This window comes from Panthera pardus, unplaced genomic scaffold (assembly GCF_024362965.1).
Source record: "Panthera pardus isolate Hobbes unplaced genomic scaffold, ASM2436296v1 HiC_scaffold_11, whole genome shotgun sequence".
In the NCBI taxonomy this organism is placed as follows: Eukaryota; Metazoa; Chordata; class Mammalia; order Carnivora; family Felidae; genus Panthera; species Panthera pardus.
In genome coordinates this window covers 64046618-64072690 of record NW_026526666.1, presented here as the reverse complement: position 1 = coordinate 64072690, position 26073 = coordinate 64046618, and the positions used below count along the sequence as shown (strand labels likewise).

Genomic DNA, 26073 nt, shown 5'->3' with positions numbered 1-26073 from the left:
GGTATGTAGTAGTATCTCACCCATGCTTTTATTCACGTTTCCCTGATGACTAATGAAGTTGAACATAGTTTCATGTGCTTTTTTGGCCATTTGGAGATCTTTTGTACAGTGTCTGTTTATTATTTGCTTGTTTTGGTATTGGATTATCTAACTTTTCTAATTGAATAAGAGGAATTTTTTATATATCCTGGATACAAGTTTTTTGGTCAGATCTGTGAATTGCAAATATCTTCTCCTTCTCTGTCTACTACCTGTTTTGGAAATAGTTTTATTGGCACACAGCCACACCTCTTTTGTTTAGGTATTATCAATGGAAGCTTTTGTGCTACAGAGGCAGAGTTGCGATAGAGACCTACTGGCTTTAGGCAGAGTCTAAAATACTTAGTGTCTGATCTTTTACAGAAAAAGTTTGATAACCCCTGATATAGATAACTGTACTCATTTTTTATTACTATATCTCAAATTACCACAAACTTAGTGGCTTAAAACAACACACACATTTATTACCTCATAGTTTCCATGGGTGAGTTGGCTGAGGACAGCTTAGTTGGGTCCTCTGCATAGGATCTTATAGGCTGCAGTAAAGGTGTTGGCCAGGGCTGGGTTCTCATCTGGAGGCTTGACTGCAGAAGGGTCCGTGTCCAGGTTTACTCAGGTTGCTGGCAGAATTCATTTCCTTGCAGCTATGGAGAATGAGAACTTTAGTTTTTTACTGGTCATGGGCCAGAGTCTGCCCTCAGCTCCTAAAGCACAGCACCCTGCCACATGGCCCTTTGCTTATGCACTTCACAGCATAGCAGCTAGCTTATTTGAGGCCTGCAGGAGAGAGTGAGTCTGCTAGCAGGACAATCTTACATAACATAACAAAACCACAGGAATGACATCCCATCTCCCTTGCCACATACTGTTGGCTAGAAGCAAGTCACAGGTCATGCCTACACTCAAAGGCATACAGAGGCATGAACACCAAGAGGCAGGCATCACAGGGGACTCCTTAGAGTCGGGTGCCACAATAACTATTATTAATATATTGGTATCTAAGTTTATAGATGTTTTTTCCTATACATATATAATTGAATGTCAGGGTTTGTTTTTTTTTTTTTTAAGTTTATATATGTATTTTGAGAGAGCGAGTGAGTGGGGAAGGGCAGAGAGAGGGAGAGACAGAATTCCAAACAGGCTTTGTGCTGTCAACGCAGAGCCTGACTTGGGGCTTGAACCCAGGAACCATGATGTGAGATCATGACCTGAGCTGAGATCAAGAGTCGGACGCCTAACTGACTGAGCCACCCAGGCGCCCTGAATATCTGTTTTGAAGCAAAAACCAGACCATGCTCATAGTTTGTTTTGCAACTGGCTTGTATAACAGTATCATGAACAATATAACAATAGCATTTTTTCAGGTCAATAAATGTAGATCCATATCATCTAATGACTGTATCGTATCCCATTATATGAATATGATAATCAGTTCCTTCTTGTAAAATATTGAGTTTGCTTGTAATTTATGCCACCTTTTACCAGGCTGCCACAGAAGAGTACATGAGTACTCTTGCCCACACTACTCCAGTACTGGATGTGATCTGTTGCTGTCAGTGGGTTTTGACTAAAATGTACACATGAAACTGAATACTCTCCCTTTTTCTCCTCTCTCTTCCTACATACCTGTTTTAGATAAGAAGGCTGACTGCACAATCACGATGGCTGACTCCGACTTACTGGCTTTAATGACTGGTAAAATGAATCCTCAGTCGGTAAGTATGATGGGGCTTATTTCCTCCTAGTAGATGGGTCTTTTAGCCCATTCCATTTCATCTCCCACCTCAGCCTCATACCATAAAGTGCAAAGTGGTCAAACCCACAAAACTCAGTGTTCCCTAAAATGTTCACTTAACAAATGACAAACATTTGTGGAGCAGGCTATGTGCCAGGCACTGTCTTGTGTGCTGGAAATACCCAGATGAATAAGAAAGAGTTCCCATGCACAGGGCATCCACAATTTGGTATGAGACAGACCTGCAAAAGAGTTAAGTATATCCAAGTATCCATGGTGCCATGGCCAGCTTGTGGACAGGGGAACGTGGGGGGATGGCACAGCCATGTCTTCCTGGACCAGCACAGAAAGCCTCACAGCAGAGGAAGCAACACTTGAACTGAATCTTAAGAGTGACCAAAAGTCAACCGTGCATAGATGGGAGAGTAGGTGCAATCCAGGGGGAAGGAGCAATGTGAACAAAGGCATGACCTCGTACATTCTGCATCTTTCTTTGCCCCATGCTCTTTTGGTCTGAACTACCTTCCCTGACAAACTCCTTTCCTTTCAAAATTAGCCCAGATGTTATCCCCTAAGACCTCCTTACAAGTTGTTGGGGAACCATAGCCAGTCGCTCTTCCTGGCCATCTACTGGAAGCAAGCTTAGCACTTGTCACATTATATTAGTTATGATGTGCCTATTTCTTCTCCACTAGATCGTGAGTGTCTCAAAGGAACAAACCATGCCTTATTCATCTTCATGTCTCCAGAACTTAGCGTGATGCCTGACATTTTTAGGTTATCACTAAACAATTGCTGGATTAAACTATATTTGTCTAAAATGTATTTATGCCTTGTGTAGATTTTCCTGGTTCCCAAATCATCAAGGGTCTTTTTATACTCTTTAGTCACACAGTGTTGAACAGACTTGATACACTAAGCTTTCATTAGACAGAGATAACAAAAAGAAACTGATGCTTCTTTCCATTGTATGTTTTTTTTGTTGTTGCCTCAGCCAGCTTTGTTTCAGGTCTTATTCCTGCAGCCCCCTGGAAATTCAAAAGATTGGATAAAACAACTGAGTCTGACTCACACTAGTATTCCTTTTTAAAATGTTTTCTCTAAGCAACTAAGCCTGTTTCAGTTGATGCTTTGACAAGCGAGAGACTCGCATTTGTGACGTTTCAGCTGATTACACACCATTGGTACTGACATCTCCTCCCATGGAGCCTGCTCCAAAAATCTGGACAAAATAGAGACCACCGGTATAGGAGCTGGCTGTCCTTGTCCTTCCCACCCACTGCTCCTCGTTCCACTGTGCACTCCGTGCACCTCCTCGGCAGGGTGATCAGACTTCACATGTTAGCTGCCTCCATTCTCAGTTTATCTGTTTACCATCCATTCAGGGAAGCAAAGTATCCTTCAGCCTTTTTTTTTTTTTTTTTTTTTTTGAATTTTTGAACACCTGTTAGCACTCAAAGGAATTAAAGATTAAAATGGCAGGTATTTCTATTAATATGCTAATGGCCTTCCGTTATGCTTAGAGGATTTGATTGGAAACCATTAAATGCACTGGAAATTATAATTTCAGTGTTTGGCTACAGTTGAAACAAAGCAGTGTGCTCTCCAGTGTAAAGCACACATGAAGAACACCTAGGGGCCAGATTAAAGCGATCCATATGCTTGGACTCCCTATAAAGGGTGAAAATTCGTGTTTTCTCTATAATACTCAGTAAATAAAAAGTCATTTTCTCTTTTAATTTAAAAAAAGGAAAGATGGTGAATTTCTCTGTTAGGTACTACTGGTCCATATTTTTAAGGACATATGTTAAATATATTGTGTTCTGAGACACTTGACCTTTAAGTCATCAGACAGAAGGCTGTGTGCCATATAGAAAGGAAATATTTAGTTTGTCCAGACAGAGGAGGAGAAAAAAAAAAAAAGGAATTAGTCACCCTTACCAGAAGGTGTAGAAAAAGCAGAGCTCTGTGCATTCTCATGGATAAGGCAGAAGAGCTCCTAACTTCTTAAGGTACTTGCTTAGAAAGCTAAGACTACCAGAAACTTTTTTCATCTAATCTAGCCTTTCCTTATTTTGACAGTTTTGTTAAAAGAGATCATAGCAGGAAAATCATGCTATGTTCCCAATTTTGCTATTATTTCTCTTAAGTTTTCCTGGGATTTTATTACATGATAAATTTAGCAAACATCAAGTGATCTAATCCCAGGCAGTTGTTAAATGGAACAAATTGTGGCTCTGCACTTCCGGGTTGGTTTGATTCTTCTTCTTGAGCCAGACTAACACCAGCACCTCCGTCTCAGCAGGCTGCCTGGCCTCCCTCTGTAGGGGTAAATCCTTTATCATGTAGACCAAAAAAAATTGGTGACATTTCATCCACATTGTATCGAATCTCACAAGTATCTAAGTGATACTTAGTGTTATACATGTGTTTTTTCTCCCAGCAAACTACTGAAAATTTTAGTTCATATTCTTTTTTTTTTTAAGATTTTAGTTTAAAATAATCTCTATACCCAGTGTGGGGCTTGAACTTATAACCCAGAGATGAAGAGTCACATACTCCACCAACTGAGCCAGCCAGGCACCCTCATTTCATATTCTTGATCCATGTGTGATATTTTAAAACAAAATCCATCTAGTATGAATCCACTTTGCTTACTATTTGGAAAAGGTACCTTCTGTGAGGAAGGCAGATAAAGGTAGACTCAATTTCTAAGAGAAGACATTTGGGAAAGATGGGCCATGTGACTGCTGTGTGTAGAGCATGCCTTTTACAGAGCCTTCCTTTTGAGGAATCTAGATTTTTTTTTTTTAAGTTCATTTTTATTTATTTTGAGAGATAGAGAGCTAGTGGGAGGGGGCAGAGAGAGAGAGAGGGAGACAGAATCCCAAGCAGGCTCAACCTGTGAGTGCAGAGCCCTCTGTGGGGCTCAAACCTGTGAACCACGAGATCATGACCTAAGCCAAAATCAAGAGTCGGAGGCTTAACTGACTGAGCCCTCCAGGTGCCTCAAGGAATCTAGTTCTAAATCTATTACAGAAAGCTAAGTTTCATATTTTGAATAAAGTTTAAGAGACCTGGACAAATAAATGATCTCAGGGCTGGATCGTCTAGAAATATCAGCAATCTCAAAACAAAAAACACCAAGTAATAAATTTTCTTTCTTTTTACTCACAGGCATTCTTTCAAGGCAAATTGAAAATCACGGGCAACATGGGTCTGGCTATGAAGTTACAAAATCTTCAGCTTCAGCCAGGCAAAGCTAAGCTGTGAAGAAGTCCCTTTGCCTATCTTTGAAAATTAAGATGAGATATATAGATACATATCCATATATTTCATTGTCAGAACTTAGATGGAAACCACACATTGGCAAATAATGTGTTTTTAAATGGGTGTGACCAATCCTGTTTTTCCTGAACTCTGGGTGAATAGAGCCTGCTGGTGTACTGCTGCTTTTGCTGAATTGCATACAACTGTGCATTACAAAGTTAATATGGTAATTATGGTTTGGGGTAAAATTGAGTTTCAGAATAAAATTAGGAACAGCGAGATCCAAAAACTATGTAAACAAAAGCTCTCATTTTGCTTATAAAGTATATTTAAAGAGCATTCTGCTGAAAATTGACTTTAAGTTTTCCTTGGGAGAACTAGGGAAGAAACCGAATACCAGTAGCTGGTAATTAGTGTTGTGCAGTTAATGTCCTTAACCTATTTTGCATTAATAGTTTTTAATTCTGTACTAGGATGTTTTAAAAAACTTAAATTTTGCATTTCATGCTATCAAAGTGGTATTTTCTTCCCAAATCAAAATAAATCTGATCAGAGCTGGGGGCAAAAAATCTATAGGTGAACACAGGCCTATTTTTAAAATAAAAATATTTTTAAGATGAGTTTCCTTCTTGAAAAATCAGTGTATTAATCATAAAATGCTGTTGTTAAAAATAATTGAACAAATAAAGTTCGCTTTGAGATGCACAGTTTTCAAAGTATAATCTCATTTAATTAAATTTGTAAAGCTCTCAGTCCTTTGTTATAATTTTCCTTTTTCATATAAGTTTAGTTTAACTAATTAGCCACATTTAATTTATCTTTCTTCCTGATTTTTCTAATGCTAATGTTATTTCTTATAACTCAGTAAGATACAGGGTAAAATGCTTTTGGAAGAATGTTTGATAGAAAATTAAAATAACTCTTCCTGATCTCCTTTGTTTTTATTGTGTATGTTCTTTTTGTTCAGCGCAAGTCTTATTGATAGAGAGTAAGAGAAACATTGGGGGATTGACAGTCTGGTTATCTAGGTATGCTCTGCTCGTTACTTTGATGTGATCACTAGGTCTTGATAGAGGAGGCAGTGTGTTGTAGTGGGAAGAGCACTGGACTAGGAGCCAGGAGTCTTGTTTCTCCTAGGCAAATAAATAGCAGCCTGCTGGGCCTGTTAGAAAACTTTTCAAAGAGGGGATTAAGTAGGGGGTCTCTAAGGTCCTTTCTGCTCTGATAATCCTGGCCACAGAGCCCAGCAGAAGTGTTCTAGGGGTTGTATACAGGCCCCACCTTTCTTTTGTTAACAAGTCTCTTCACCAAAAGGTGGTCAAAAGTAAAAAGCCAGGTTTATTGGCTAGATGTTTGGGTCCTGTGCTAATCAAATCAGGATTATGGGTCAGATCCCCTTTGACCATTCAGCTCTGCATGCATGTGCTGTGACCAACAGAAAAGCATCTGGTGATGGGGGAAAGACAGTATATTAAACCAACATAAATTGGTCTCAAGTTCCATAAAATGAATTCAGAACAGAATTCAGACCTACTTCCTAATCATAGTAGCTTCTTACCCTGAGAAGAAAAAAAGTTCCAACAGAATACCTGTTGTTTATCTGTAGTTTGGATTTGCTTTATCATTCTGCTGTTACTTGTGCCAGATAACAAAAGATGCCTGAAATAGGCTTTAGGATGAACCTTAAAACAAACAAACAAACAAACAAACAAACAAACAAATCACACCAAACACAAAAGAAAACTAGCTCTTGGAGCAGAAATATTTTCATATGTATGCAATTTATATGTATAATAGATAATGATGAAATATTATTAGTAGCAGTTTAATTTCTAGGGAAGGAAGCATCGTGGTTTGGAGGAAAGGTTAACAGGTCTGGGTTAAAACTGCTGCTGTTAGTGGTTTTGCTATTTGAGCAGGTTGAGTCTCAGTTGCCTGATCTATAAAGTGAAGATACTAATATTTGCCTCCTAAGATTATTGAGACTCTAGAGAGAGAACATATGTAAAGCACCTAAATTAGTGTTAGGTACATCAGTCACTTAGTAAACGTGAGTTCGCTTACTGTTCCCACAACTACTGCCTCCGCTTGCCTCTGTGATAGGTGATATGGAGTCTCTATTATTTTCTTATGTCCCACTTTTGGAATCTTTTTTTGTTTGTTCATTAACAAATATTTATTGAGTGTCTACCAAACATAGGGTAATATATTGAAGGTGCAATGCTGGGCACTGGAGGTAGTGGTGAGCTTTTTCCATCACGGTGCTTACAGTCTAGAGGGAGAGACAGTTTACCAAAGAGATGGATGACTGCTATAGACAGTGATGTGCCATGCAGGAAATGGTCAGGGTGCTGTGATGAAGAATCACAGTGAGGGGCCTTCATTGAGACAGTGGTTACAGGAGACATCTCTGAGCAGGTGATATTTAAACTGAGATATAAAGGTGCAAAGAACAGTGCCTGGAAGGGTGGGAAGGGGGCCAATGTGAGTGGAATATAGTGAGCTGGAAGGATAGGTCCAAGATGAGGTTGGACAGGTAGATACATAGGAACCAATTGTATTGGAATTTGTTCATTATGGTAAGGCACTTAGAATCTTTTGAAGATGTGGCTTTCCATCCATTTATTTCTCACTCCTGCTGCCTATCCACTTTGCCATTATACCCTAAGTCTAGGACCCAGGTTAATGCAGCAGCTGTTATCTGGAGCATTGTGATCGTCAAGGCAGAGGAAGAGAAAAAGGCAAAATACACTTTGGCTCTTAAAGTTTCCACCCCAAAGTGATACATATCATTTTTGCTCCCATTTATTTGTCCAAAGAAAGTCACATGCTCCACCTAATTTCAGAATCTTACCAGGTACCTGGAGAGAATGGAGTTAGAATATTTATGAAAGACAGAACGGCTGTATGCAAGGGAATGAAAGAACTTAAACTGTCACTGTAGTTGTTGTGTGGAGAATGTACCCCTTTACTGGGGGGAGAGGGCCAAAGAGTGGGTATCCGGGTGCAAGAAGATGGTGTCCTGGACTAGGGTGTTGGTGGCAGATGTGGATGTGGATGTGGAAAAGTAGGTGGAGGGAGAGCTGACAGAATTTGATGACTGGACGTAGGGGCAAGAATGACTTCCAGGTGAATGGTGGGTCATGACTGGTATGACCAGGAGACAAAGGGATTTTAGGGACAGTCACTGAAATAATAAGCTCCACTTTTGAACTTCCTAACTTTGAGATGCCTGAGAGATTTGCAAGTGAAGATATCAGAGAGGCAGTTGGATTTACAAAACTGGAGCTTAGAGATGAGGTCAGCTTAGAGATATACATTTGGAGGTCATGGGCATCTGGGTGGTATTTAAAGCTACAGGAATGGCTGATATCACCTGGGGAGGAAAGGAGGGCATGGGGTAAACCTTGAGGAACTTCAGCTTTAGAGTTCAGGTGGAGGAGGAGGATCTATCTGGCAAAGGGGATGAAGAAGAGGGGCTTACAGAGAGGTTAAGAGAAGTTTCTCTAGAAAAGAGTATATGTAGTCAAAGGGTGGGAATGGTCATCTATGCTTTGCTCTGTAAGGTCAAGTAAGATGATGTCTGAAAGTGTGTTTTGGATTAAATTTGGCAATATGGAAGTCACTGGTGATCATTTACAAAATTAGTTTCAGTGGAGCAGTAGGGCTAAAAGCTAGATTGGAATTGGTTTCATAAAGAGCTATGAATAATAACAGAAAAGTTCCATTTGGTAGTGATATGCTCAGTTTCCAAGTGATTAATACAGAGCAAGCACATTAGCTAATACTTTTAGCTCTAAGTTAGGTCATCTTGCATAGCACACATTTTGCAACAACAACATCTTGCTGTTCTCTGTGCCCACCCTCACCATTTTCTCCCTGCCTCCACCCCAATCCACTTGGCAAATTCCTTTTCATGCCTTAGCTTTCAGGAAGCTGTTTGCCCCAAGTTGAGTTAATCATTCCTTTGTAGTAATTTGTTTCTGTTTCCCTGAACAGAGACTGCATCTCATGCATCCATTTTGATCCCCCCAGCACAGAGTCTTGGCTTGCTGTCATTAAGTAAATGAATGAGATAAGTTGAATAACAATTTGAAAACAATTCACAGGGGGTTTCTGAGTATAGGAAGCTTGTCACAGAAATGCATTCTCTATTACAGTGACCTTCTGTTGCCCTGATGATGAAAGAGAACATTAAAAATTCTCCTTTAGCCTGACTTAACCTGCTCTTTTTTGAGAATATTTGCAGCTTCTTAGAATAGTCTTTCAATTTAAGATTGAAGCAGCTCGAGTACTAAGAAAAGTCAGTTTGTGGTTTTATTACGTTTTTAAAAACAAATTGGCCTAGTAGGTTCTGTGTGCATGAAAATCATTAACCCTGTTGCTGTATTTATCCAGATGAATTCAGACTCTCAGATTTCTACAATCCTTGTTGAATATGTAGAACAACAACAATGGAGAGCACAAGTAGGAAGATGAATGTGGAGGTCGGGGTAGTGTGGAGGAGTCACTGAAGTGTGATCATAAGAACTTGGATCAGGTCCTGTCTGCCTCTGGGAAGCTAAGTTAGGGTAAGGCACTTAAATCTCACCAGTCTTTGCTTTCTTCCTCTGTAAAAGGGGGACACTGTTAATTCTTTTTTAATAGTCTCATTGGACTGTAAACATCTTGGGGGTAGAAACTCTCGGTTATTCATCTCTGTGTCTCTTGTATTAATACAGTGTCTACCGGAGTAAGCATCAATAAAGTTTCTCAAGTATTAGGCAATGATCATTAAAGTTCTTTTTAATATTTATTTATTTATTTTTGAGAGAGAGAGAGAGAGAGAGAGAGAGAGCATGAGCAGGGAAGAGGCAGAGAGAGAGGGAGACACAGAATCTGAAACAGGCTCCAGGCTCTGAGCTGCCAACACAGAGCCTGATGTGGGGCTCGAATTCACAAACTGTGAGATTATGACCTGAGCCGAAGTCAGATGCTTAAGCAACTGAGCCACCCAGGCGCCCCATTAAAGTTCTTTTTAAGTTGTAAAATCCTTTTGAAAGGTTCAATCACATATAAATATAAACCCCTTCTGTTTTCCCTATATATGTCACCTTAGAAGAAAGAAGTAATGAAATTAAATCCTGTAATTAATACCTTTATCTTCTGAAACTTTAGAAAATAATACCTTAGAGCAGCCTGGTATAGGAAACTATGGGCCCATCAGATGTGGGTTTTGGTCCTAGCTCTGACACTTAAACAACTTTGGGACCTTGAGCTAATAATAAGTAAGGACTCTGAGCTTACTTCTCCTTTTGGAAAAGGAATAATAATGTCCACCTTGCTGGCTGTAAGGATTAGCAATTATAGCTGTAAAATGTCAAGCCACATAGTAGGTACTCAATAGATGGTGCCTAATGTTATATGAGACATTTTTTAACAGGAAGGAATTTATTCATTGGACATTTTATGACAGTTTTTTTGAGTTCAGATATTATGCTAGCCTCAGGATTGGGGACAGTTTCTTTATTTTTTTGGACTGTCCACATCCTTACATTTTCTTCTTCAAGAATCACTAAAATTTAATAATCTCTATAACTTAGTGAATGGATATAGAATATTTAGTTTGACTTTCAGAAGGTCTGCATTTTCAGCCAAAGATTACAGTTCTAGCTACCCCATGGCATAGTTGCTTTCTGAACACAAAGAATTTGCTGGATGTTGTTGACCAGAAAAAAATGGTAATCATCCAGATTGTAAATTACTGGGTAAATTACTCTGTGGGACTGGTTTTGTTTAGAGACCACACTGATGTGAATTAGGAATTGGGGGTATAGTACTAAACAGCTAATAAGAGCCCTGAAAGAATTACGTGCTATCAGGAACCACAGCCACGTCTAGCCAAATTTTAAGAGTTTTTCTCAATAGAGAGTTACAAAATCTACTGGAAGGGTCCAGTATTAATATCTATCTGGAGACTACTGCAAACAAACAGCTCTTTAGTTCTTGGTAAGAACAGAGAATATTGGGCCAGATTTCTGGCCCTTAAAAATGTGTCTGATTCTATTTGGCAGGGAGTTTAATCTGGTATGTAATTTTAGCCAGACTTCTTGGAGAAATATTTTTTTAATGTATCATATCCAAAATGTATTGCAAAACGTGATTCCACTTAATCTTTTCTATTAATACTCATTTAAATATTAGCTAAATATTCACAGTGCTGTTTTCAGCAGCATGTAGTGTTTGACCTTTTAGTTACTGAATTTGTGGCCATAAACTTTTATGTAAAATTGGGGGAAATTCATTGTAATCTGCTACTTATTTAAATTGCAGGCAGAGAAGCAGTAGGTGCTACAGTTTTCTAATTAACTACCAAACAGTGGCACGTTTCCTTTTTCTTTATAGATTATTGTGTAATTCACCTTTTAGAATACAGCACTTTTATCGTGTGTACAACACTCTGTTCAAGATCAGACACCTCATTTGAACAGAAATATATGGAAAAGAAGTTCAGATGTGAAGATGCAACAGTATTAGGGAAAGATTGACCTAGGTGGGCAGAAAGAGCCTTCAGCTTGGCAAAGTGATACCCAAGGGCAGGGTGTGATGACAGTTCACAGATATTTGAGAGATGGAAACACCAACGAGAGGGAGGAATTATTTTGCTTAGTTATTAGAACTAATGGGTAGAACTATAAAAGGGGAATTTCAGACTAAAAACCAGTAGAACTTCTTGACAATAAAAACTGGTCAAGAGTGGACTAAAAGCTCCAACACAGAGACGTTCCTAAACCAGGCTGGCAAAACAGGGCATCTGTGAAAGGTGTACTTTAACAGTGGCTAGAAGAGCATTTGAGTGGGAGAAAATATTTCATTGGCAGCCACTCTTTTGAGGATTTCTCTTTTTGCCATTTATCAAAATCTTGTTTCTATGTGTCAGAAAGAAGATTTGATCTTTTTTTAATATATATATACTTGTTTATAACTTGACTTGTTCTGTGACTTACTAGCTATCTTTGGAAGAAACAGAAATGAGTATTCAAAGCTCTTCAGTTTTCATAGTGTGAAAGCTCCCTGAGAGGTTTCTGTTGTTGTTGTTTGTTTTAGTCTTTTCTTAAGTCCATTTTTACTTAGCTTAAGACAGTAGAGCCTTAAAGCCACAGAATGGCAACTGCCATGGAGGAGACCACTCTCACTGAAGTTGGAACCTGAGTGTGAATTCTACCTAGAGTACTCATTATCTGGTCACCTGAGCAAGTTACTTATCCTCCCTGAGTATTGGTTTCTTAAAATAAGGGGGCAATAATACCATCATGCTTGTTGAAGATTCAGTGAAGTGACATCTGGGAAAATGCTATAGTACCCTGTACAGGTTTTGGTTATTAATGTTTGTATTACTTTTCTATTGCTGCTATAACAAATTACCATAAATGTAGCAGCTTACCTCCACATGAATATATTATCTCACAGTTCTGTAACTCGGGAAATCTGGGGGGGTGTGGCTGGTTTCCCTGCTCTGGGTCTCATGAGGCTGAAGTCAAGGTGTTGGCTGCCCTGGGCTCTTATCTGGAAGCTCTGGGGGAGAATTTGCTTCCATGATCACTCAGGATGTTGGCAGAATTCAGTTCCATGCTGCTGTGGAACTGCATATCCCCATATCCTTGCTGGCAGCCTAGGGCTCTCAGTTTTTTTAATTTTTTTTTTTTTTTTTTTTTTTTAGTGTTTATTTATTTTTGAGACAGAGAGAGAGACCGAGCATGAGTGGGGGAGGGGCAGAGATAGAGGGAGACACAGAATCAGAAGCAGGCTTCAGGCTCTGAGCTGTCAGCACAGAGCCCAATGCGGGGCTCAAACTCACAAACCATGAGGTCATGACCTGAGCTGAAGTTGGACACTCAACCGACTGAGCCACCCTAGGGTTCTCAGTTTTTAGAGGCTGCCTACATTTCCTCTATCTTTAAAGCTGGTTGAGTCTTCATGTTTCACATCTCTCCGATCTCCCCTTCTGCTGTATCTCTCCTACCTCCAGCCAGAGAATGTTCTATGTTTTCAAAAACTCATGTGATTAGGTTAGGCCCACTGGATAATCCAAGATAATCTCCCTATTTCAAAATCCATAACCTGAATTACATTTGCAAAGTCCCTTTTGCTTCATAGTGTAACATTCACAGGCTCTAGGGATTAGGGTATGGGTATTTTTGGGGGTTCACTCTGCCTACTACAGTAATGGTATTTGGGGCTGGAAAGGGACTTTACAGAAGATGAGATGAGGTTCTTGCCCTGGATGGTTTACAATCCAGTGGGGGAAAGAGATGAAAAACATACAGCAAAAAAAGTCCAATAATAAAAAGGGTTTGTATGGGATGTTCCAGGAGCCCAGAAGACCTTTTCTGTATCTGACTTGACCTGTAGTTCTTCCATAATACCCTGCTTGTTCTTTGATGCTGTGTCTTTTATCAAAAGCCTTCAGATGAAAGGATTATGTGTCCATATACACAAAATAACACGATGTGATTTGATTTCTAAATGTCCAGAAAATCAAGCTGCTGCCATATCTCCATATTTGGGACTCTGCTACTTAATAAGGAAAGGTCTGGAGCCCTCAGCTCAAAGTAAGAGGCATTTTCTTCATCTCTGATGATGAAGTATTGACAACACCTTATCTTCCCTTATCTTGTTCCTTATCTCCCCTTTTTCCTCATCAACCCCCCATGAGAACCCTCTTGTCTTTCACTCCTAGCTCTCTCTAGTCACATGTATGTCTTTACTCCCCTCTTTTGAGTTTTCTTGTTTCTCATTGTTTTGAATTAGAAGGCACTTAGCCTGGATAATGCAGAGATTTCTGTTTAATTCTTGCCACTTGACATTTCTATTTTAATCATGTTTTATAGATGTTTGGTGACAGTTTTGTAACAATAACAGCTGCCATTTATTGAGCACTTACCATGTGCTGGGTGCCATGCAGAGTTCTGTACTTCCATTTTTTTCATTTGCTTCTATTTTCTCATTTAATTTAGACAATCTGTGAGGGTGTAGGTACTATTTTTATCTCCATTTGAACCCAGCTGGGGTTTGAATCCAAATCTAAGTCCAAAGCTTGTACTTGACAGCATGCACTACAGTAACATTAAACAGGAGCAGAAAATGAGGCTTGAAGGAGCCAAAGAAACACAAGTGGATTCGGAATCCTCAACTCTTTATAGCTGTTCCGAAAGTTAGAGAATTTCTTTCTTTCTTTCTTTTTTAATTTTTAAAAAATGTTTATTTTTGAGAGTGACAGAGAGACAGAGTGTAAGTGGGAGAGGGGCAGAGAGAGAGGGAGACACAGAATCCAAAGTAGGCCCCAGGCTCCGAAATGTCAGCACAGAGCCTGACGCGGGTCTCAAACCCACGAACTGTGAGATCATGACCTGAGCCAAAGTCGAACCCTTAACCTACTGAGCCACAGGTGCCCATAGAAGATTTCTTTCTAGAGCACCAGGGTCACCTCCATTTTCCACCAGAGATATTCAAAGTGATTGCTAAAAATTCTATTTCAGACAGGTGATGTTAGTGTGTGTCTACGGCTCCAGAGAGCTACAGAGTATGTGTGAGCACTGGTTTGGCGTTCCATAGAAGAGCCTGTTTCTCTGGGCGGTAGGAGAGATGTCGTGTGCCCTGTGGCTGGCCCCAGCAGTTACCGGTAACAGAAAATACCTTCCCCAGAAGGTTGGGATGATTAAGATATTTAAGGATTTAACACAGTGCCTGGCACTTAGTAGGTACTCGGTATGTGCTGGTTCTCATTGTCCTTCTAGAAGATTTTCTTTAGTTCCTGGGTATTCAAGCTAGTAGAATCTTATTCTTCTAGCTCCACTTGAATCTATGCTCAATGTTAAGACAAGAGATGCATCTCTGAGTTGGCTCCTATCCAATCCTGTGAATCATAGCAGCTTTCAAGTTTGAGCTCAGAGAAAACTAAAATTTGAGGTCAAAGAAGGCAAAATATTTCCTTTTCCTCTTGTAAGTTTTTGAGTTATTGATGTAATGGAAACAGCTCTGGGTTCAAATGCAGGCTCTGCATTTGCTTTCTCAAGTTACTTGCCTGTTTACATCATGGAAAGAACCTAGGCTGTGGGGAAGGGTGAAGCTGGCCATTTTACTCAGTTAAGCGCTTCTCAACGGCCTTACCTGGGAATGGCACCAGTAGCAGCTCTTCTCCTGTAGGATTGTCAAGCTCAGAGTGTAATGTATGTGGTCCAATCAGGTCGCAGTAGTAGAAGCCTGTGAAAGATCCTTTACATGAGCCATTCATTCATTCGGGGCATTGGCAATTAGGTTGAGCAAGTGGTCCCAAGTTTGAGTTATTTATCCTTCTTCCCTGTCCAGTAGGAGGGCAGCCAGGTAAGGTAGTTGTGGATGCTCTGCCCACAGGCTAGAACAGGTATGGGGAGAGCTTGTATGGGGAGTGGAGATGTCAAGTACCACCTAAACCTAGCCCCACCACATTCTACGGCCAAAGCCCCTGGCGCCAAACAGTGTTGCTTCAGCTGCTAGTAGTTAATGCTCCTTTACTTGGAAACGTTTTCAGCTCCTGGGAGCAATATGGTGCCGCCAGGGCTCACTCCTCACCCGCCTTGTCTCCCTGCGACTGGGGTCCGCATGCACCCTACTCTCAGCCCAATTTACCGTCCTTCAAGGCTCACCAGGGTCAACGTGGGTGTGGGGGCGGGGGAGACGGGGAGGGCGGAGAACTTTTCCCGGAAGGGGCCCAGCAGGGTCTTGGCTGGCAGCCCTGTTAGCCACGGCCCAGGACCCCAGGGTGGGAGAGTGAACGGAAAGGTACTCGTGCCTGGAGCGGTTGCAAAATCCTCAGTCATGAGGAAGAAACTGGGCTCAGAGGCACTTGGGTGAAGGGGCCCTTTCCCCAGCCCTCCTTTCAGGTGCTGGGGCCTAAAGGGGGTCCAGTTCCACTGCGGAAGGCGGGAACTAGGAAGCGTTGCGGGCTAGACACCCCGCCTTCCCAGGCTCTGGGTGGAGGGGGGTGGCCTGGTACGGCGGCCCCGCCGCGGCGGAGAGGGGGAGAGGGGTCGCTGCGGGGGCTCTGCCTCCCGGGAAGTGGGGCCGGGCCAAGCCCACGAGCGGAGGGGGCAGGCTCTCTCCCCTTCCCCGCGCCTGCGGGGACCCTACGCCTGTGTCCGGAGGAGGCCGGCGTCCAGCAGATGCACGCGGTGTGGAGGGGGGAGCGGGGGAGAGGCGGGGAGGAGAAAACCCACAACAAAACTTGCATCGCCGAGCTCACGGCTCGACTTGAATGGAAGGAGCCCGCGCCCGCGGAGCGCAGCGGCGAATCGGGACAGCGCGTACGGCCGGCAGGGCGCGGCGCGGCGCGGGGGCGCAGCAGGTACCCGGCGCGGGTGGGCCAAGGGGTCCGGGCAGAGCCTGGGCGGTGGACTCGGACTTCCCGCCTGGTCCGGATGGTCCCCGCAGCTCCCCCCGGGCGGGGCCGCGGCATCCAGTCCCCTAGGTGGGAGCCCTGCACCGGGGCTCCTCGGTGCGCGGCCGAGAGTTCTACCTTGGGAGTGCGACCCCTCCGCGATCGCGACCCGGGCAGGGGCCTTGTCTTCTCTCTGGCCACAGGCTGGTCCCAGCCCTCGCGCCCCCCCCCCCCCCCCCGTTGCGCACATCTGGAAAGAATCTGAGGGCGGATGGGAGGGGAGTGGGGTGGAAGGACGCTGGCTGGTGACCGGGAATGTGGGGGCAGGTGGAACTGGGGAGGGGCGTAGACCCCTGTACTTAGAGCCCAGGAGCGCGTCTTACTATATCAGCTCACCCCAGTTAGTTCGCCCTTCGCCCTCGTCACAGACAGAGAAACTGAGGCCTAGAGAGGGGCAGAGATATGTTTCCAGGAAGGGCGGACAGGTGAGGCGGAGCCCGCGCGACAGCCCCTCGGACCCGCTCGGGGCTTGGCTCCCCAGCCCAGCGCCGCGCACTCGCCAAGCCAGAGCTCTCAGCTGGCACCTGGTGTCCGTCTGTCTACGCGGCTGCCTGCCCGCTGGGACAGCTGGACTGAGCGGGGGTCGGGGGGGGGGGGCGTGGAGCGCGAGGAGAGAGAGGTCGGCGCCCTCCAGCGAAAGCGGCGGAAGTGCCAGGTTGTAGGTCTTGGAACCGCCAGGCTGGGGAGGGGGGTTAGAATACCTGATGCGCCGTCAGGTGGAAGAGGAGGTGGCGGCGGCCGCGAGCTCTTGGCATCAGCCTGGTCTGGGGGGTGGGAGTCGGCAACCGCCGCGACTTAGGGACAGGAGCAGACGCGGCAGAAGAATGAGAGCGGCGCTGACCGTCCCGGGTCCCCAAGGCATAGAGAGATGCGCGCCTGGCGCTCGGAGTGCATCATGGACCTGTTGAGGCCCCCGCAACCTGAGTAGCTGCTCTTGGACTTGGGCAGCCGGGGGAAGGTGAAGCAGTGGTTTAGCAGCTCCAAGAGGCACCACTGCTATGAACCAGGAGAGCCTTCGGGTGGTCAAGTCCCCTTTTAAGCACCCAGTCTATTCTAGTCTAGAGTGCAAGTTAAGAAATGTTAGATTCAGGAAGACTTGGTGGCTCAGTCGGTTAAGCGTCTGGCTTCAGCTCAGGTCATGATCTCTGGGTTTGTGAGTTTAAGCCCCGCTTGGGGCTCTGTGCTGACAGCTCAGAGCCTGGAGCCTGCTTGGGATTCTGTGTCTCCCTCTCTCTCTCTGCCTGTCCTCCTTCTCTTTCTCTCTCTCTCTTGCTCTCTCTCCCTCTCAAAGATAAATAAACATTTAAAAAAAATTTTTAAAAGAGAAATGTTAGATTCAAATGGCTGTTTTCACAAAATCTTGTGGGAAAATACTTTGTGCTTTGTATCTGAATCTTAGGTAAGGGGTGACTAATGGTGGCGCCTTTAGGCCTAGTAGAGTCATACTAAGACCTCTGACCATGACCTGCCTGGTGCCCTTGATGGCTCCCTATCACCAGCACCTTAGCATAGTGGCTGATGCCTTTGGAGACTTGGACCTCTGGTCACATCCTCAATCCCCTGCCCCATCCAGTTTACCCTTCTTTATTATTTTTTTAAAAAGGTTTATTTAATTTTAAAGAGAGAGAGACAGAGCACGAGCAGGGGAGGGGCAGAGAGAGAGGGACACAGAATCCAAAGCAGGCTCCAGGCTCTGAGCTGTCCCCACGGAGCCCTACATGGGGCTGGAACTCACGAACTGCAAGATCATGACCTGATCCGAAGTTGGCCGCTTAACCAACTGAGCCACCCAGGCACCCCTGTTTTCCTTTCTTTAAAGGCACCTCCCTCTTCTTCCATCCCCACACTGTACCTTTGCTCATGTCCTTCCCTCTGTCTGGAGTGCTTTTCCTCCCTTTGTCCATCTGGAGAACTCCTACTCAGTCTTCAAGAACAGTTCAAGGCTCTGGGAAGGAGTCAGAAGACACAAACTCTAGTCCTGGCCTTAACTTGAACATACTAATCTGTGAACTGAGGGGGTCAGACTAGATAATTTTGCAAATCTTTTCCAACTCTGCCTTTCACAAATTCATTTCTTCATTCCGCAAACATTTCCTGAACACTCACTCCATGCCTGGGGAGTCAGGAAAGGCTCAGCTGAATCTTGCAGGATTCAGTGGGCCAGCGGTGCTGTGGGAGCACCAAAGAACTTCCTCACCCAAAGGGGAGCGACAGCTTCCCAGAGCAGGGGCGTTTGAGTAGGAGTTTGATGGGGATGGGCAGCTATGGGAGCCCCTTTGTGCTTGAGTTTCCTATCTGCAGAGTAGGAAGATTATGTCTTAGTTTTGGGATTTCTATTAGAGGCAATAAGATGCAGCTATCTTGGGCTTAGCACCAAGTGGGGGATTAGTGAATTTTTACTGTATTTGAGTGGAGGAAGAAGGTGCCGCTAGGGGCTGAGGATCTGTGGCCTGATTTGGGTCTCCCTTCCCCTTCCTTCTTCTAGTTTTGCCTTAATCTCCACTTAAGCGCTTCTGGGCCTTAAGGTTTAGTTCCCTAGGGGAGGTAGGTGCGGTGAGAGGCAGCTGGTCCCAGGAACTTCCTCAGTAACAGGGACCCCATGTGTATTGCACTAGCCCGATGCCAGCAACAGGTGGACATGTCATTTCATTTAATTCTCACGAGGAGCGCCCATCTCCATTGCCTCATCTCACGAGGAGCGCCCATCACGAGGCTCAGGTGGTGAAGTGGCCTTGTCCAGACTCACATGGCCAACAGGAGTGGAGCCCATGCCCTTCTGTTGCTAAGGCGCTCCCTGATAGAGAGCTCACTGCAGGCCGAGCTGCCCCTCTAGCTGGCCATTTGCTGTCCCAGTGGTGTAAATTGTGCCTCACCAGGGCCTCCTCACTCAGGACACGAAGAGGCCAGGGGCCGCTCTCTCCTTTGTTCTTCCCTCACACAGCTCCAATGTGGCTGAGCACACAGAAGGGGCTTTAGGGGCTTATCTGGCTCAACATTCTTAGAAGAACAACAACAACAAATCGAGACTCAGATGGGCCAGGATGTGGCCAAGGCCACACAGAAAACCAGGTGGTGGAGCTGGGGCTGCCCAGGATCCCAAGTTGCAGAGGATGAGGTGGGACTCTCTAGGCCCTGTCTGTTCTTCCTCCCTCTCCTGTCCATCCAGCTCATCCTCTCCATCCCAACACGTCTCTCTGCCCAGACCAGGCTTGTTAGCCCTTGCCTGTACCGTTGCACAACCTCAGAGAGCTCCTCACCGGTCCATCCATAAACCTGCCCATGCCACTCTCCTGCTCTTCAACGGCTCCTCATCTTTCCTAAGATCCTAAGATGAGGATCCCTCTCCCTAACTAGGCTTTCAAGTCCCTTCTTGGCCTGGACTGCCCACCTGCATCACTCCCTGTCCCCAACACCCACCAGACGCTCTAGCCAGCTTGGTGGAGTTCACCACATGGGCTCTTTTGCACCTGGGCCTTTGTACATGCTGACCTCCTTGCTTATATCACTCTCTCCCTTTTGCCTGATGTTCACCCTTTATGGCTAAATAAGGCATCACTTCTTCTGGGAAGCCTTGTTGGCCCCAGGCAAGGTTAGGTCTCCTCGGGGCCCCTATGGACTCTGGTTTCCCTCCATCACACCTCTGATGACACTGGGATTATAATACTCAGTTTACACCTATGTCTATTACATCCATGCCAGCACTGCCTGATAGAAATATAACGTGAGCCATAAATGCAAGCTGCGTACGTAATATGAAATTTTCTAGAAGCCAGGTTAAAAAAATAAAATGTGACAGGTAAAATTAATCTTAGTAGCTTATTTTATTTAGTTTATCCAACATACATGATTAATATAAAAATAAATGAGATGTTGTGTGAGATACCCTAAATATTAGTGATATTCTACATCCTCTTTTGTACTAGTCTGTGGAATCCGTATATACTACGGATTACACTTATAGCACCTCTCAATTCATTCTAGCCACATTTCAAGTGCTCAGTAGCCACATATAGCCACTACTTTGGATGGTGCTGGTGTGAGCTTCTTAAGGGCGGGAGCCCAACCCGAGTGCTCTGTCTGGGTCCTTAGTGCTCAGCTGTGCTTGGCCCAGTGAAGGGGCCACGTAGCATTGTGGTTAAGGCCCTGGGCTGGGAGCTCAGCTTCACCATTTAACAGCTGTGTTACATTGGCCGATCCCATTGGGCCTCAGCTCCCTCATCTATAAAGTGATGGTGATAACATTTTCAATATGGTTCATACTGTTAATATAAACAGATACAGTTTTATAGGTCTTCACGGATACACACCGAAGGGGAGGGAGGAAAAATCGCTGGTCCGGTGAGTGCACAGGATATGTGGGGAGGAACCTTCTCCCTGGCCTCCTGCCCTGGTTGATTTGGGGACTGTGCCCACACTCCCCCCTCCCAGAGCCCTGGTCCGCAGTGGGGTCACACACTGGTCTAATGCTGGTGGCTCCGGGGACTGAAGGCTTTTGAGCTAGTGGGGGGTGGCGGGGGGGGTGGAGGGGAGGAGTTACAATGTGCATGGGGATGATGGTCTGTAGACTGGCTGAAGATTCATTGCCCGTTTGGTCAGGGGATGGGGAAGCAGGGGTGTGGTAGGATGGGCATAGGGCCAGGCTGCGGCAAGTGATCCTTACTGCTGCCAACCGACCCCTGGGGCCCAGGAGCTGTGTGTGTGCTAGTAGGCTCCCTGGTTTTCTGCCGGGCCAGCAGCTGGGGTCTGAGTCTGCTTAGACCTCGTAGACCTATATGGAGTCAGACAAGCCTGGCTGCTGCCCCTCTTCTCTCTCCTCACACATCTCTCTCTCTGTCTCTCTCTGTCTCTCTCTGTCTCTCTCTCTCTCTCTCTCTGGCTTACCAGGGCTCACCCAGTCTGGGGTGGAGGGAGGGGCAGTAGTTATTGAATTGGGCTCTGCTGCCCCCTCTAGACTGAGAGCAGGGAACTTTGCCACCTCACTTGTGTCCCCTGTGCCAACACAGGGCTGAGGGCAGACAAGACCTCACCTTGGAGAGCTGGCTGAGCCAATGAGTGAGGCAAAGCAGTGTCTGAAATACTGCAATGGCCACAGGGCAGCAGGAATTCGTAGGAGGCTGGAGTCTGCAAATCTGCGGGGAGGTGGGCCTGGGACTGGACTGAAAAGCACAAGCAGGATCTGGACAAGAGAAGAGGAAGACGCAGGGGGTTGTGGGGTGGGCAGTGCCCATGGATCAGATATTAGTGGTAGGAAGAGCTAACATTTATTGAGCACTTAGGGTATACAGTATGTGCATCTCACTGACTCTCATGGTGTCTCCACGAGGGTGGGCAGGTGAGGAAGCTGAGGTTTGGTGGGTGACAAAACTTGCTCAGGTTCATACAACTGAGAGCCAGAGCCGACCGCAGCCCTGGCTAGTTGGCTCCGGTGCCTGCCTTCCTAACCAGACATCGGCAGCGGTGGCCAGCTCCCAATTTACCCAGGCCCAGCATCTTCTAGCCGTGTGGGGTGTGGTCCCCGATCTAGTGCCTTGGAGAGAGCCTCAGACTGGGGCAGGGGTCCCCTGGGGCTGAGCGCCTGCCATGTACCTGCATTTGTAATTGCTGCAGCAGTGACAGCAGCACCGCATCACCCAGGAGGTACCAGGTGCTTCACATCTGTCACCTTGCTGACTGCTCCCGGATGCTGTGGGTTTAGATGTATTTTATGCCTTGTAAGGTGAGGAAATAGGCCTAGGGGGGGTCAGAGCCACTAAGTGGTGGAGAGGGATTCAAACTGGGGTCTGTGGGACTCTAGAGTCAGCGTACCTGAGCTATGGCCTGTCACATCATCCCAGAGATGTTTGCTAAGTGCCTTTCTGTAAAGAGAACTCCAGAGACCAGCCCAGAGGCCAGCTAGGTCCATGGGCTGCTAAAGATGGAAGCCTGCATCTTCCTCATGGCCTGAGGCCATCCCCAATGCCCCACCCCTGCTGCTCTAGGGGGCTATGCAGTGCTCAGGAGTGGTCCCTTGCAGGTGACAGCAGGCTCTGGTGAGGCCAGCTGAGAGTGCAAACATCAGGAAGGGACTTGGAAGGCCCCGGGGATGGCAGCAGCACCATTCACTGATGCCTGCCCTACGCCCGGCTCCACCCAGACACTGAGGGTGGCTCACAGCCCTACATGGGAGAAAGACACCTTCACGTATTCACAGCCCAACCCAACTCATACCCTGGGGGAACAGTGATGGAGAGCCCTGGGGCAGCTCAGAGTCTTCCCAGGGGACACATCACTGGTGTTGGTTCTTAGAGAAGTTGCTAACTGCACAAGAGAGGGAGAGGGCATTCCAGGCAGAAGGAACAGCATGTGCAAAGGCCTGGAGAGAGGAACTTCTAGATAGACCTGTATGACTGGGGTGCGGGTGCTGGAAGAGAGACAGGGTCAAGCCCTGAACATCCTAGAACAGCAAGCTGAAGAGCTGGGATGTGCCCCACTGCTGCTGGCCCGCCATGGCCTGTGGCTCTGGATGAGATACAGGGCCTGTCAGCCCCGCCTGTGCCAGGGCAGCAAGAGCTCCACAAGGTCCTGGCCAACGCCTGCAAGTCACAGTTCCTCCCGGGCCACAGATTCCCCTTCTGTGAAGTGGGTGTCCGGTGCTCAGGGCCAGGACTGGTAAGGGCTGCTGGAAGTTTTGCAGACTTGCCTAAGGACAGGGCTTCACCTCCTCCCTCCAGAGGGTAGCCCTGATGAGGGGGAGGTGGGTAGGGAAGGGAGGGTGGCAGCAGATCGGATGTGTGCCCAGAATCCCTGGGTAGGCTCTGTCTTGTGCCTAGGAGGGCCTTAGTATGACTTCCATAGGCCCTAGCCCTGTGCCTGCTGTCCCTAACAGGTGAAGTCTGACTCACCCCCTCCTGCAGGCACCATGGCCCGGAGCAGGGCACTGCTGTTCCTGTTGCTGTTGCCATCGCAGCTGCAGCTGGGACCAGTGAGCACGGTGAGGTCTCCGGGGTTTGGCCGAGGTGGTGCCCACAGCCTGAGCCCTGAAGAGAACGAATTCATGGAGGAGCCAGTATTGGTCCTGAGCCCCGAGGAGCCAGGGCCTGGCCCTGCCACCATCAACTGCCCCCGAGACTGTGCCTGCTCCCAAGAAGGTGTTGTGGACTGTGGTGGCATTGACCTGCGTGAGTTCCCGGGGGACCTGCCTGAGCACACCAACCATCTGTCTCTGCAGGTGAAGCCGCCATTGCAACAGCGGTCACCAGGGGCTGCCCTCTACACTCGCGGCTCCTGTCCCAGAACCCCCAGTTCCTGTGGCTCCCTGTGGGAAAAAAGGACACAGATCTGCCTGGCAGCTGACCCTCTGAATAGACGGGGTGCCCAGACACCATTATAGGCCAGGAGAACAAGAGAAAGTCGACCCTGATAGATGCTCCCCAGCTGAGGTGCAGGCTAGATTTTGAGAAGTGGGACACAGTGTTCCAGATGGGGGACTCTGGGAGTGCTGGTGCACCCAACTTTGTGTGGCCCGGCAGCTCTGGAGGAGAGAGAGGGGCTCTCATACCCACTTCCAGAGATCAAGCCTAGTGAAGGAAAGTGATCTGCCCAATGGTCACTCAAACTGATAGGTCTAGGGTGATGGTGTAGGGAGCCCATGGCCAGGGTAGCCCATGAGGGAAAGGGACAAGTTAAGGACAACACTTACTGTTGGTTCATTCACTCATTTATTCATAAAAGTCTCCCGGGTGCGTGCTCGATACGTCTGGTGCTGTGTCAGATGCTGGGCATGTGGGGAGGACTTGAACAGCCTATGGGGGAGGCAGAGATCTAAACAGGTAAAGACAACAGATGGAGACAGAAGGACTAGTGCTGTGGGGCCCATAGCAGTTCCTAGTCTGGCCCCAATCCAATTCAGGAAGGCTTTTGGAGGAAGGTTTTAAAGCATTCCAAAGGGAGTGAGGACCCAGGTTCCTGCCCCCAACCCGAGAAAGGGAGCCAAAAGTAGTTTCTGGCTTGTGGTGGGAAGAATGGCTGAGGATGCCTGTCATCCAGTGGGAACATGAAGGGAGCGGGTCTAGAGGGGAGGCGGCACTCCAAGTTTGAACCACCTGGAGATGCTCCCATCTGGGCTCCTAGAAGGTGGGACCTGCATGCCTGTTGTGGTCACTGCTGTGCCTCCAGCGCTGAGACCCGGGCCTGGCCCAGACCCAGGGCCTGTCTGCATGAGGGTGAATCCCAAGGGAGGTGCCCAGCAGAGGGACTGGCTCCTGGGACTGGGACTGAGGGTGGGGGCAGGCCTCTAGTGAGCCTGCCTCCTCACCACCCCTGGCCCTTACTCCCCAGAACAACCAGTTGGAGAAGATCTACCCCCAGGAGCTCTCCAGATTGCATCGACTGGAAACTCTGAACCTCCAGAACAACCGTCTGACTTCCCGAGGTGAGGGATCACCCAGAGCCCAGGAGAGGGACACGAGGGGGTGGGGACTGGTGCCCATGGGAAGAGCTCCATCCTGCAGATCCTGGGATACGAAAAACAGCAGGGCTGGACTGGCAGCAGGGCCTCACGGCCAGGGGCTCCCTGAGGTTGCCTGAGAGTCACCCCTGTGGGTTTCTGAGAACTGGGAGTTGGGTCAGAGGAAAGGCTGAGATTCCCAGGACCTTTCTCACAGACTCTTTATTTTTATTAATATATTTTTTTTAACATTTATTTATTTTTGAATGAGAGAGAGAGAGAGAGAGAGAGAGAGAGAGAGCGCACGCGCGGAGGAGGGGCAGAAAGAGGGGAAGAGCCTGAAGCAGGCTCCGGGCTCCGAGCTGTCAGCACAGAGCCTGACACGGGGCTCGAACTCATAAACCGCAAGATCATGACCTGAGCAGAAGTCAGACACTTAAGCGATTGAGCCACCTATGCACCACTCTCATAGACTCATATTCACAGAAGGCCTTCAGAATCAAAGATGCGTAGAACACTCACATTGTAAAAAGTTATTTTTTTCTGATGATGAAAATAATTTATAAGAGAAAATTTGGAAATGTAGAAAACAAAATGGAAAAGAAAAAACCCACTTATAATTCTGCCACGTGAAGTTAATCACTACTAACGTTTGGGTATGTTTCTTTCTACTTTACTTATATACTGTAAGATTCACCCAACATAAAAGTACAATTTGACGAGTTTTGGTAAGTTTACATAGTTGTACAACCATCACCACAATTCAATCTAGTCTCTTTTCTTTTTGTTTTTTCATTTATAGCTGAGCTTACAGTTTAGATATTATAACTGTCATAACTGCTCTGCTCCACTTAGCAGTTACCAAAGCAGCATTTTTCATGTTGCAAAAAACTCTTAGTGGCCATCATTTCACACGGCAGCAGCCGGGTATTCCACAGAGGGACCCTGCACGGTTTATGTAACTGTTCCCTCTCCTTAGATGCTTGGGTGCGTCCCAGCATCTGAGGGTCTGGGAGCCCGGAACTGAGTGTCAGAGGCTGGCCTCAGGACTGGAGAAGGGCCAGTTTGGCTGGGCTCCCAGCAACAGCCGAGTCCTGACACTACAGCTGCCAGCTGGGACAGGGATGGGCCAGATGGTGGCGGGGGTGG

At 46.3% G+C, this 26073-nt stretch overlaps 2 protein-coding genes and 1 long non-coding RNA gene across 6 annotated transcripts in view; 2 read left to right on the top strand and 1 right to left on the bottom strand.

The window, feature by feature from the left end:
* The window catches only part of SCP2 (sterol carrier protein 2), a 125538-nt gene extending 119565 nt beyond the window's left edge, over positions 1-5973 (top strand). The window contains 2 exon segments of the mRNA XM_053895251.1: positions 1675-1754; positions 4952-5973. Coding sequence (XP_053751226.1) covers positions 1675-1754; positions 4952-5047 — 176 coding nt within the window. The 3' untranslated portion in view covers positions 5048-5973.
* Positions 479-17408, bottom strand: LOC109266866 (uncharacterized). Its single transcript, XR_002079898.2, has 3 exons — positions 17201-17408; positions 15194-15286; positions 479-683 (listed from the first exon to the last, which is right to left on the bottom strand). It is a non-coding gene; the product is annotated as an uncharacterized LOC109266866 (long non-coding RNA).
* The window catches only part of PODN (podocan), a 24668-nt gene continuing 14701 nt past the window's right edge, over positions 16107-26073 (top strand). The window contains exons 1-3 of one of the 4 annotated variants that reach the window (XM_019449241.2): positions 16107-16406; positions 23365-23706; positions 24816-24909. In XM_019449241.2, the coding sequence (XP_019304786.1) occupies positions 16317-16406; positions 23365-23706; positions 24816-24909 (526 nt within the window). In that variant the 5' untranslated portion in view covers positions 16107-16316. Of the gene's footprint in view, positions 16407-21381; positions 23148-23364; positions 23707-24815; positions 24910-26073 lie in introns of those variants that run through there. The other 3 variants (XM_019449239.2, XM_019449242.2, XM_019449243.2) reach the window with 3 other exon arrangements.